The sequence below is a fragment of the Meleagris gallopavo genome, chromosome 3, assembly GCF_000146605.3.
Source record: "Meleagris gallopavo isolate NT-WF06-2002-E0010 breed Aviagen turkey brand Nicholas breeding stock chromosome 3, Turkey_5.1, whole genome shotgun sequence".
In the NCBI taxonomy this organism is placed as follows: Eukaryota; Metazoa; Chordata; class Aves; order Galliformes; family Phasianidae; genus Meleagris; species Meleagris gallopavo.
In genome coordinates, this window is record NC_015013.2 from 23150024 (window position 1) to 23163712 (window position 13689).

Below are 13689 nucleotides of genomic sequence, written 5' to 3' on the forward strand. Positions count from 1 at the left end.
CTTTTTTCTTTTTTCTTCTTAAATTAAATCAGCTTAACACAAAATTCTGTTCTGGAAATGCAAAACTGACAGCTTGCTGTCAGACAAATTTCTCACAGCTGTGTTTCTTCACCTGGTTTTCTCTGACCTGAGGAAATTTATGAAATGTTCTATGTGCAAAGAATTGGAAATCAGCATAGAGTCCTTCTGTATTTCATTACAAAGAAGTAGTGAATCACTCAGCCTTCTGAAGGTCTCCCTAGTTCCATGAAAGAGCAAAGTAGGTAAAAAGTAGGTAAAAAGTGAAGCACATCCACAGTTAGAACTATCAGTGGAATTGTTAATGGAATCTCCTGGGAGCTGACATTTTAGAAGTTCTAAGAACTGTTGTGGTTTGCTCTTGCCATGAGCCTAGGCATGAGCTTTGGTAGTCAAGGATTCCTAAACTTCCAATTCTGCAGACAGCTTCCTAGATTCTGTAGGCACAAGAAGTCATGGGTCAGATTTTTGGAACAGGTTAACCTATTTTCCACACAGAGTGACAAGCAGATAGTTCTGTTTTCATGTTGATGACTTGTTTGCAAGTTGATCAAACTGAAAAATGTAAGCATATTAAACATAAACATATAAAGAAATAATTCTTTACAGAAAAAAAAAATTCAAATGAAACTGCTAGCCCACAAAATATAATTGCTGAACTAATTCAAAATAAGTGAAGGGAACATTAAATAAATTTATAGTAATGAGAATTACTTTTACCGGGTCTTGTTGTGCCAGGAAAGGGGCAATGGTTTTGAACTGAAAGAGCCATTTGGATTGGATATAAGGAAGAAATCTTCAGTGATGACAATGGTATGACACTGAAACAGGTTGCCTGGAGAATTTCTGGATGCTCCATCATTTGAAATGGTTTGGACAGGGCTTTGATCAACCTGACCTAGAGAAAAATGTCTGTGCCAATGGCAGGGGATTGGAGCTAGATGATTTTTAATGAACCAATCCAACCCAAACCATTCTGTGATTCTATGTTTCTGTGAATGAAGAACAGTTTTAATATTTGAAGCTGTTGCTACATATCAGTTCTTGTAACTTTTGAAATGATTTATTGATGCTTTGTTGTTGAAAACAAAAAGTGAGGCTTTGGTATCCATATGGAACAGATGTTTGTTTTCTTTGCTAATTTGCAGGCCTTTGGTTAGTTCTTTTCTCATGGCTTACCTCCTGTAATAAATATCCAGATTGGGTCATGCTGTACAATGGAAGACGTGGATCTGAATAATATTCTTATTAAAATAAAACTAAAACATGTAAACTTGAGAGGTACTTTAACTGGAAATTGTTTTGGGGGAGATGTATGACACAGGAGCAAAAGATAAAAAAGCAAAATCATAGAATCACAAAATCATTAAGGTTGGAAAAGACCTCTAAGATCATCTAGTCAACTGTCCACCTACCACCGATATTATCCTCTAAATTGTGTTCCTAAGAACCACATCCACACATTTCCTAAATACCAGGCACAGTGACTCCACCACCACTCTGGGCAGCCTGTTCCTATGCCTTACTACTCTTTTGGAGAAGAAATTTCTCCTAATATCCATCCTGAACCTCCCCTGATGCAACTTGAGGCTATTCCCTCTTGTCCTATTGCTAGTTACATGGGAGAAGAAGCCAACCTTCACAGATGCTATGGGAAGGTTAGAAGTGAAGGAGAGGTAGGTATTTTTTTTCCTTTTTATATTTCTTTGAGTTTGGTATTGGCTTGCCGGATTGTGCCAATGCTGTAATAAAAAGAACAAATTTTCTTTCTAGCAAATATTTTTCTGTACTTAAGTATTTAAAATGTTAGCACTTATATATGTAAAATTACATCTGCAACTGTTTTGTTTATCTTGATCCAACCTTCTGACAGGAATCCTATGCTATATTAAACAAGTATGATCTACTTGTGACCAAGGAAGAGTCAGAGAAGGTGGATACTTTGCACTACACTTGGGAAAAGCTGCTGCTCCGAGCAAATGAAGTGCAGAATGAGCTCATTGCTTTGCAGCCGAAGTTCAGAGGAGAGCTTATTAGCTCTCTGAAGACTTTTACTGAAGACTGTGCACAGTTCTATTCAGATTATGAACAGGTAAGAGTTTGCGATATTGGGATAGAGGAGCTTTTGAAGAGCAGTGGAAGCATGGAAAGATTGTAGAGTTGACTAAATAGCACAATGTTCCTCTACTATCTGAAAACTGTGCTTATTCTTGTTGATGTGGTAGCTGAGTTTCAAAGCAGGACAAGATTATGCTATTTTTTGTGTGTGACTGAAATTTATGCTGGTAGTCAGCTCTAAAAGATTGGAGACACATAAAGTTCCTAATACATAGCTTGTTACCATGTGCAAATATAAAGGTTGGGATTTAAGAGAAATTAAATTAGAATGTAAGTAGAGATTTCTGGCACTGAATGTTAATACAAAGGACTTCAACTCTTATGTTCCTTCTCAGCAGAGTATGTGTCAAGCCAAACCAGTCTTTTAACTAATACTTATTTATTCTTGAAAAAGGAGCTACTACTGCCTATCTTTTCTAGTACTACCTACATTTTCAAGTATTAACAAAACTTCTATATTAAAAGAAAGCAAATTGCTTTTATTTAATGAAAATAAAATGGTTGTTTTAGTAATTTTGTAATCTGTCAGATCAGTTGTTACCTGATGTAAGCATGAGGTCTTGCAACACCAAAAATGTTTGCATTTCAAATCAGCATTGTTGTTTAATTTGATGTCCTTCCCCCTTCCCTTCCTCTAAACTCGCTCTAATTTCATGTATATCCATTCTTTTCAGAGTGGGCCGCTGGTGGTTGGTTTAGAACCTCAGGAAGCCAGTGACAGGCTTACCATGTTCCAGGTACTATAAATTCTAAGATTTTTGTTATTGCTTAATGCAAATAAACTAACAACTGAAGGCTCTGAGAATGAATCGGGATAGTTGAACTAATTTTCATTGGTACATAGGGTTACTGATTGGTCAAAACTGTTTTAATGTGATGAAAGCTAAGGTAACATTTTTTCCTGCATTTTCAAGGAATGCTGATTAAAACTATGTTTTTAGGACCTGAGTAATAATAACTATGTTGAGATGTCTGGAGCTGAGCCTATTCTCAAATTTAGTGTATTATTTCGTTATAAGCTGTTCTTGTGTTTATTATTGTGTCTTTTTCACATCTACATTTTTGCCCATTTCTATTTGTTCTTCTTCCCTTAAAACAAAATACTGTCTGGTTCTCCTGTTCAAATATTTATTTATACTGTGGCTAATTTATGTTCCTGTAATGATGACTTGTAGTTGTTCTCCTTTTTCCACAATGCACTTCTAAGCATAATGCCAGATCTTGAATATTTAGTTACTTAAACACATTTCATTTATCTCTCTCTCTCTTTAGAATCGATTTGATAATCTCTTTCGGAAATACATTACTTACACTGATGGAGAAGATCTTTTTGGCTTGCCCGTTACACAGTATCCTCAGCTACTTGAAATAAAGAAGCAACTGAATCTGTTACAGAAACTCTACAATCTATATAATAGCGTCCTTGACACAGTCAGTGGGTACTATGATATTCTTTGGTCAGAATTGGATGTTGGAAAAATTAGCAGTGAACTTGTGGAATTTCAAAACAGGTGAGAAACTGGTTCTGTGAAAAGATGGCTAAATTTTTTTTTTACTTCTTAAATGTAATAGTTAGCACTATTAATTTTAATTGAAAAAATATATTCATTACTAGTTTCCTAAGTTAAGGGAGCTAGAATATGCTGTAAATATTGAGGATTATTTGATTATTGCTCCTTAGAGAACTTTGGATATATATTTTTTCTTCTCTTCCTTTGAACATACATTGAAGTTTATGCAGTTTATTTTATTCATAAAGGAAATTTACCTTGTTTCTTTTAACATTATTAATCATGAGAGATAGAGATTTACCTGAGATGCCTAAAGTAGATAGAATATTTTTGCTACAAAACTAGAGGAACAGAGTTTTTGCAAGAGAATAGAGCAGTCCTTATCATGAACCTCACCAAAAGATGAAATCAAGATATAAAGTGATTCAATTGTATTTGATGGTCACTTGGACCTTCAGTAGAATTATGCAGATACACTCCTTAGATTGAGCCTGTAAGTATTCAGTTATTGGTCAGTGAAATAGTTTGGTAACAGATTTAGTCACGTACAAAATCCTCAAAATACAGGGAACCTGCATTTGGAGAATATATCATCTACTGTTAAAACCATATAAGATGGTTAAGTGGGAAGTGGGATATCTGACTATATGTGAAAAAGCTTGGATTATTTTTATGTAGATGCCGCAAGCTTCCTCGTGGTGTAAAGGAGTGGCCGGCCTTTTTTGACCTGAAGAAGACTATTGAAGACTTCTGTGAATGTTGCCCGTTGCTGGAATGTATGTCAAGTAAGGCAATGATGCCTCGGCACTGGAAGCAGATAACAGAACTCACTGAACACAACTTTGTTGTAGAAGGTGAAACACTGAGACTGAAGAATATTATGGAGGCTCCCTTACTCAGATATAAGGAGGAAATAGAGGTATTTAGAAGGAAGAGAAATGGGTGCATGAAACTAAACAATGTGCTCAAATAGTTATCTGAGTAGCAGTATTAAGAGGGAAAACACTGCAAAGAAAAAGCATAGAAATAGGCTATCAGTGAAGTTTTCTATGTGAAATAATGACACGTATTGTAGTGTAAACCCTGTATAAAACATGTAATGTGGCTCACAATTCATTTATGAGGGTGTTTTACGATACTAAAGGTATGAAAAATAATCACTGTATCATTCTAGTAGCCACACTAACTTTACCACATTGTGAATTGATACATGGATTATTAGCTATGGTGTTGTCATGTCTTTAGATCTTTCCACTTAGAATCATAGAATGGCTTGGGTTGGAAGGGATCTCCGCTTAATAAATAGTTGCTCTTCAGCCAAACTAGGGTTAAAGGAAATAACAGTTAGATTTGGATACCAAAGACCTGAATGGTTTATAACTTGTTTTGACATTCTGTTTATTTAAAAGGATATCTGCATAAGTGCTGTGAAGGAAAGAGACATTGAACAGAAGTTAAAACAAGTGATAGCTGAATGGGACAACAAAACATTTGTCTTTGCAAACTTTAAAACCCGTGGAGAACTTCTTTTAAGAGGAGACAGCATATCAGAAACAATTGCAACCATGGAGGACAGCTTGATGATTCTTGGCTCTCTCATGAGTAACAGGTAACAAGAAAAGCAGAGTCTATTTGTATGTGTTATTAATACAAGCAAGAGGCTTTATTTCACAAAGGGGAATGAAAGTAAACATCTAGATAAAACTAAAAGCTTTCTTGTCCTTGAGCTGTTCATGGGCTACTTCTCATTGTCAATATTTCTGTATTAAAATATTTTGAAATGATATGTTCAGATTTCCTGACTAATTAGTTGTACAGATTCCATGGATGCAAGAGTGGTGACAGACATAAAAGGGAGCACTGCCCTGTTGTGGCAGGGGTCCTGCTGGGATTACAGGCATTGCTATTTTGTCCCAGTGGTACGCCACCACCTCTTTTACAAAGATTTTTTCTGAAGGTACTGAAAATCCCTATTAAAATGAGGTACAAATTATCTCATGCGGAATGTCAAAGCTCCTTGATAAAACAAGGAAGACATTTCCTTACAAAAATAAAAATGGCAAGAATATTCCTCCTTCTCATGTTTGAGGACTGTTCTGGCTTTCAAGCGACTTGTTTCCTTCTTAAATTAAAAAAAGTTGGTTTTATTTATTTTAGATACAACACGCCCTTCAAGACGCAGATTCAAAAATGGGTGCACTATCTTTCCAACACGACAGATATCATTGAGAACTGGATAACTGTGCAGAACTTGTGGATTTATTTAGAAGCTGTTTTTGTTGGTGGTGACATAGCAAAACAGCTTCCAAAGGTTTTCAGTTTTTCTATATCTTAAGAATAAAACGTAACTATGATGTCATAATGGATGCAGTAACTTATGCTTCATTGTCGTAATGGTTAGCAAAATTAGTAAGACATTAGATAACCAATTTCTACCACAATATTGTATTAGAAAGAATAATAAAAAACTCCTCAGGTTGATCTCTTTATTTTTAGACTGTTAAATTATTAACCAGTACTTGTGTAAGTGTGCCTAGTATTAGTATTCTTAGGTTAATCTAGTAATATTTGTCACTAGCCCAGTATTACTTGCAGTTTTGCTAGGAATCTTAAAATTTCTACATTGCTTTTTGAATTAAAATTAATGTAATTTTTAGAAAAAGTCTTCAAATTTGGAGCATGCATTCTCAAGAATAAGACATTTTCTGTGTTTTTCTCTAAGAATGTTTGAAAGTGGATATCAGGTTTGTCAATGAAGTATAAAATAAGTTCTATTATCCAAGAGATTTGTTTTTCTAAGCTGAAAAGTCTTTGGGACTGGACTCTGGTGATTACTTGTGAGAGGATTACTGGTGCCAATTCTTCCAGAAGATTCATTTTTCCTTTTCTTTTTTTTTTTTTTTCCTTTCTTCCATTGCTTCACCTCTCTATATTTAAACAGGAAGCAAAGCGTTTCTCTAACATTGATAAATCCTGGGTAAGGATCATGACTCGAGCTCATGAAACATCTAATGTTGTTCAGTGCTGCATTGGAGATGAAATCATGGGACAGTTACTACCACATTTACTAGAACAGCTTGAAATCTGTCAAAAATCACTCACAGGGTAAGATTATTACAATACCAGTCTCAAGAAAATGGTTGTAAATTGTGTAACTAGCAAAAGATCAAGTACTGTCCCATGGACTTCATAAAGATCCTGTTTTTATTTCACTATGAATTCAGTTGAACTGAGTAAACAAGGTAGCAGGCTGATACAAGTCTTCCAAAGATACTGCCAGTACCTTACTGCTAAGTATTTGATTAGTGACTAAGCTGTCACTGTCCTTCTCTGATGACATCAAAGGTGTTTGTGTCTGATTTCAATCCAGCAGGCAGTCTAGGTTTGTATATCCTTCCAGATCCTTCACAGGTCTGGAAGAAATTCAGAATAAGACAACTAGGCAGCAAGTAACTGACCTAAATTAAAAACACTAGCTTCATAATAATTTCTTTTCATTTTAGTAGTGTTTACATTATAAAAAACAGCTAAGGTTTCAATGAAATTATTTCTGGTACTAAAAGAGTAGTCTTAAAGCAGGTGCTTAAAATGAAGGTATGATGGATAAGAATTGTTATTGCTACCACGGATAATAATTAAAAAAAGCAATAATGCATAGTGAGAAATACCACATTTAAAAAGGAAAGGATGTATAAAGTAACCTAATTCATTTTCTGTCTACTCCTTCTCCTCCTAACAAATATTTTTAAATGCAGGTACCTGGAGAAGAAGCGCCTCCTATTTCCACGATTCTTCTTTGTATCAGATCCTGCCCTATTAGAAATTCTTGGCCAGGCATCAGATTCTCACACTATACAAGCACATCTGCTGAATGTCTTTGACAACATTAAAACTGTCAAGTTCCATGAAAGGGTATGTACTCCCCAAACCTTGAAGTTTCATTCTTTCAGATTGTTAAACAATGCATGGTATCTGTTAAATAGCAAGCTGAATTGTATTCTGTGGCTTAATATAGGCTAGAATCAGAAGCTCACCAGAAAGGATGTTTTATGAGCATATTTGTATGCGTAGATTGCCTGGAAAAATGTTGTTTGAAGAACAATTTTCTTACACTGTTTATGAAAAGAATAGATTGCAACACAGGTTCTCTTTTACCTGTGTATGTATGTATTTCCTTAGACATTTGCTACCTCCCCATGCATGAAATTCTTTTGGTTGTCCATGTTCCTTAACTTCCATGTTTCCATTATTTTTTGTTTTAAGTCTGCAACTTTTGTTAGGATATGCATTACTAATGGGGAAAGGTTTCCTTTTCTTGTTCCTGGAAAATGAATGCCTTCATTGAAACTGAAGTGAAATTTGAGTGTTAGCGTGTATTGTACATCTGTCTCCTTCAGATGGCAATGTTTTGTTTAAAGCCTTTATTCATACTTAAAGCAACGGTTTTATTGTGCTCACATTTTGCTTAATAGATTGATATAATTTTGTACGTATCTAAATAAATTTAATGAAATGCTAGCATGAAAACCAGTTGTAATAGAAGTAATAATCAACCTATTAATCACAAATTGTTCTTTTCTTGCTTGTATTAGATATATGATCGTATATTGTCAATTAGTTCGCGAGAGGGTGAGACTATTGAACTGAGAAGACCTGTAATGGCTGAAGGTAATGTGGAAGTTTGGCTCAATTCTCTGTTGAAGGAGTCCCAGCTGTCACTGCACCATGTTATTCGCCAGGCAGCTATGCATATCCAGGAAACTAGTTTCCAACTGATTGAATTTCTTTCTACCTACCCAGCTCAGGTAAAATCACTGTTAAATCAATGAAAAATTGCTCATATATCAATTTGCACATTAGTGAGATTTTCTTCTCTTTGAAATTAAGATTGCAGCTGGATGCAAAACTGACATTTAAATTAATCTTAATCAGTGCAATCTTTTGAATACCAATTTAGATATCTGAAAATAAAAGATTAAAACTTATTCTGAAACTCTTAATAAAAAAACAAAAAAAGCTGAGTACAGTAAATTAATGCAATAGAGGCAATAGAGCTAATGTTACTTCTTTTCACACTTAATACCTGACTACTAAGGGAAAAGTGGTAAGGTTTGTTTATATATTTAGGAAAAACTTCGTCACTTGTGATCAGAAATGTGATTAGAGAAGGAACTAAAAGTTAATGAATTACTAAAGAAATATTTTAAATTGAAACATTAATTATTCTGATAACCTATTGGCTATTATATATTATGATGTAAATTATATTGAACAGTTGCATTACCATTGTTTGATAGGCTGTTTCTCTGAGACTGAACTGTGGGCTTGTATAGATGTTTATAAATGGAGTTGGGACACTTAAATGTGTGGATTCTGTGACTTCTATAAGGAAGCATAGAAAAATAATTTTATAGAAATAGAACAATTTCTTTAGATTATCTCTGTCTGTGAATGCACATTTAAGAAGAAAGTGAAAAGATGAAGCATACCATTTTATATTTCCTAAGGTTGGGTTGTTGGGGATCCAAATGATTTGGACAAGAGACTCAGAAGAAGCTTTGACTAACGCCAGGTATGATAAAAAGATTATGCGAAAGACAAACCAGTTTTTCCTGGATCTTCTAAACACATTGATAGATATGACAACAAAGGACCTTAACCCAGTTGAACGAATTAAATATGAGACATTAATCACTATTCACGTGCATCAGAGGGACATCTTTGATGGTCTGGTAAGTATTGAAAAATGTACTGGGTTATGAGGTGGTAGCCATGTAAAACAGTGTGAAATGTCAAGTAGACAACACAGCTGTGATATATGAATGCCTGCCTGTTAAGCCAAACAATTTCTGTAATAACTGTAATGATGTTGTGACTTGGAGACTTAGAGAAATATTTATTCAATCCATGTCATAGCTTCTCTATAGGAAATTTGGTGTTGTGGTCTGCCCAACAATAGAAGAATTTTATGATGTCCTGTGTTGGCCAATCTAAGTTAGATGCTGCTGTTGTGTGGTCACAAAAAATTCTTTTTCTCATGAACTGTGTTGAAAGCAATCATCCTTTATGTGGGCTACATTGTGATTCTGAAGGAATAAAAAGAATTAGTAGTGTTATAATAACAGAAGAAAGCTTGACTTTGGTTGAAGCTGCTGTCATCTCTGTTCTAGTTTCAATAGAATATCTAATTACTTAGGGATTTATTTATTCACTTCACACCTTCTCATGCTGCCACAGGATACTAAAATTAGGAAAATGAAGGCGTTTACTCCTTAAACATTCAAAATCTAGGCTGGCATGCCTTTTCTCTATAGGAAGCTCTGGACTTGACTGAAATTATGTTGTCTGAGGAAGGGATTACTAATTTTTTTACCCACTGCTGATAGGTAGGTTCCGGAATAGGTCCAGTTGTTTTGACTTTAAATCATCTTACTAGCAATCTTATGAAAAGTATCATTTTTAGTTACTTTACAGTTGGTCAACTTTGAACACCTCCCAGCTCTGTTGAAGTTCTTGATGAATATCTTCACAGCATCACATTGTCTTGAAATACCATTTTCTTCCATTTTGCATACAGAAATTCTTATGACTTTTGTGTTTTTACATAAAGCAGCATGTCATATTATTTTTCCTCAGATGTAAAAATAAAATGATAGAGTTGAATAGTTAAATGATAGAAATAGGAATGCATAGGAATGCATTAATTCAACTTAATGGCTTTTGTGTGAGGCTATGAACTGTACATTTGTACTGGGTATTTCCTTTGCTTTAGCGTAGTTTTAGAGGCAGCAGTAACACTTCAAGAATTTTTGTGGTAAAAATCAAAGTAAGGTCTCCACAATTCTTGCGTAACTAGCATATACTTTGCCTTCCATTGTGCTTGTAGTGCTACCTTGACAGTACTACTTAGATAATACAAATGCAAAAGTAAATGTTACACCGGTCTTGTCTTTTTCCTCTTTTTTTAAGGTTTGCATGCATATTAAGAGTCCTACAGACTTCGAGTGGCTGAAACAGTGTAGATTTTATTTTAATGAAGACAATGATAAAATGATGGTTAATATCACTGATGTGGGTTTCACATACCAGAATGAATTCTTGGGTTGTACTGACAGGCTTGTCATCACACCTCTTACAGACAGGTGACAAAGACTGATTTTATTCCTTTTTTCTTTGACTCCAAATCTGGGCTTTTACAGGAGTGACTCAGTCTTACTTTCTGGATGCAAAATAAATCTCTGCAGAGTTTATCCATCACAGTCTTACTGAAGCCAATAAATTTACATTAATATTTTTGTTTCTGTGTCATATAGTATGGAATAACTAACAGGTTTATTTCTGCCACAAGCTTATGTTTCCCATGCATATGATGCATAAGACTATGATCCTCATGTGTATGATACTAATAAACCTGAGGGTCAGGTACATCCAACAGATACAATATGCAGATGGAGGACAAAGATGTGTGTTTACAAGCAAGCTATTGGTAATAGCTAAGGAAGAATAAACAGGGAAATCAATTTTTTATTCAGCTGCAATAGATTGCAGGTTCTTGATCAAGAAGGATGTGGCAGTAATTGCAGGACTATTAAAGGAAAGGATCCACTCATCTAACTAATAACGCAAAGTGATTTATAAATAAACAGTAACAAAATAAGAGATTGAAGAAAATATTTTTTTAAACAACATAGCAAATTCTAGAGCTTCTATTTATATATAATTGATAGAACATGTTTTACTACATCACATATGTTTTGTTTGTGAAAATGGGATGCATTGTATGATCAAATTTTAAAGATGGATAGCAAAGCAAAAATAGCTCTCTTTCATTATTGTACTCCACAGTATAACATAGTTAAGAGCTGCTTCAGCTTGAGTAACCTAGGAACTAAGCTATCCAATTGGATTATGGAGATTCTCTGTATTTTTTTCTTTCATTCTTCGTATTCCATTTTACATTTGAGGAGACTAACCGCTCACATCATGGTTTTTCTTCTGATTGATTTAAATCACATTCACATGCATTTCCACACTTCCTCATCTCCATCAACAAAGCCTTCCTCATATGACACACTTGAGTAAGAGTCTCCGGCACTGCACAGAAAACCATATGTTTCAGTCCTTCAGGTAATAATTGATTGTTGCCTTTTAGATGTTACATCACTCTGGCTCAAGCTTTAGGTATGAATATGGGTGGAGCACCTGTGGGGCCTGCAGGAACTGGAAAAACCGAAACCATCAAAGATATGGGACGGTGCCTTGGTAAATATGTAGTTGTCTTCAACTGTTCAGATCAGATGGATTTCCGAGGACTTGGGAGGATCTTCAAAGGTAAGATATGGACTATATGAGTTACAAATGCTCAGAGAATAGCTTTATAAATCAAGATCAACATGTTATCAGCAGTTGATTCTCTGCCTTTCAATAACTGCAAGTAATGAATGCCTTCTTAATGTAAAATACCATTGCAACACTCCAAGAAATAGAAAAGTCTGAAAAGATTAGACAGTTTATGAAAGGATATATAAATATCTATAAAATATTCAAGGAGGACTGCCTACGAAAAGAAAAAGCTGTGTACTAGTAGGATGTGTTGGTTTCTGATTTCAATTTTTTTCTCCTTACAAATGTCAAAAAGAGAATTACCAATATTCTGGACAAATACTTAGTTGCGCTTTTCTTTGAAGGTCTTGCTCAGTCTGGCTCCTGGGGTTGCTTTGACGAATTCAATCGTATTGATTTACCAGTACTATCAGTAGCTGCACAGCAAATTGCAATTGTGTTGACATGCAAGAAGGAACATAAGAAAAGCTTTGTTTTTACTGATGGAGATAGTGTGGAAATGAACCCTGAATTTGGCATCTTTCTTACTATGGTACGTATTCAGTAGGTTTGTAATATACCAGTGATAATTGTATGATTGTTTCTAACCTGGTATGTTACCTGCACTTGCTAACTCTGTCAGTCAGCTCTTTGTACTCAATGACAGTTTGAGGAGTAAGTATTACAACAAAGATGGTTTACTCAGTCTTTTCTCGCTGACATCAAACATCTGCAGTTAAGAAATAAACTGATTTGCTACAGTAGCCATTCTTATAAAGGCAAGTTATCTATGTGTCCCATAATTTCTGAATGCTACATTTGTGTTCCCAAAATATGCATTTTATTAGAAGTGTAGAAAAATGACCATAGAGATTTAGTTGGAAATAACCAGTCAAAACAGGACTTATAAGACATGTAAAATCTAGATTTGGAGTGTTTGAGAATAACATCTTTCATACCTTGTGGATGTAAAGTGACTAAAATGCTGTAGGGATATGATGGTCAATCTGCCTGACAACTCACTTTTTACATGTAATTTAAAGCTTAAAAGTTACTTTTGTTTAATCCCAGTGTGTCCAACCCATAGCCCGCTGGCTGCATGCAGCCCTGGACAACCAGTAATGTGACCACACAAGGTTGTAAACTTTTGACTTTATTATGCGATTCTTTTGTGATATTTTTCATTACTTGATTGCGCATAGCTGAAGTATGAGCTGTGTAAGCAAGAACAAATGCTGTGGAGGGGAGTTTACAGTGCAGTGCTGAATCCACCTATCACATCTGCCACACAAACTCAGTCAAACTAAAATGCGCACATACTGTGTGTTAAATGTACTTGGTGCCCTTTGACATTTGACTTTGTTGTTAAGCAGACGTGTAAGTTTTCTTATTTAATTATTAAACTTGGGCTTCTGTCATTTCTTAATATAATTTAATAAGTTAACGCATTCACTGTGGAAGAAACATCTGGAGTACTCTTACATCTTAAAAAGCTCAAAGGAAGTATAAAATAATTTGCAATATGTTTTTAAATATTTTTGCAATGTGTACTGGATTAATGTTTCTGCAAATTGTCATCAAATCTGTGAATTTCATGAAGTCCAAGGGGTTGAATCATTGCCTATTTGAGGAGATCCTTAAAAGTTTGGAAGCTGATCACGGGAACATCCTTTACTTTTCTGAAGTAAGGTGGCTAAGTAAAAGAAAAGAAAAGAAAAGA

At 34.8% G+C, this 13689-nt stretch overlaps 1 protein-coding gene across 1 annotated transcript in view; it reads left to right on the top strand.

Annotated features, from left to right (window-relative positions):
- DNAH5 (dynein axonemal heavy chain 5) overlaps window positions 1-13689 on the top strand; it is a 108666-nt gene that overhangs the window by 32530 nt on the left and 62447 nt on the right. The window contains 13 exon segments of the mRNA XM_019613825.1: window positions 1892-2110; window positions 2811-2873; window positions 3409-3647; window positions 4326-4566; window positions 5057-5256; window positions 5805-5958; window positions 6589-6752; window positions 7403-7559; window positions 8240-8452; window positions 9155-9379; window positions 10617-10789; window positions 11800-11978; window positions 12335-12522. Of these exon segments, the coding sequence (XP_019469370.1) occupies window positions 1892-2110; window positions 2811-2873; window positions 3409-3647; window positions 4326-4566; window positions 5057-5256; window positions 5805-5958; window positions 6589-6752; window positions 7403-7559; window positions 8240-8452; window positions 9155-9379; window positions 10617-10789; window positions 11800-11978; window positions 12335-12522 (2415 nt within the window).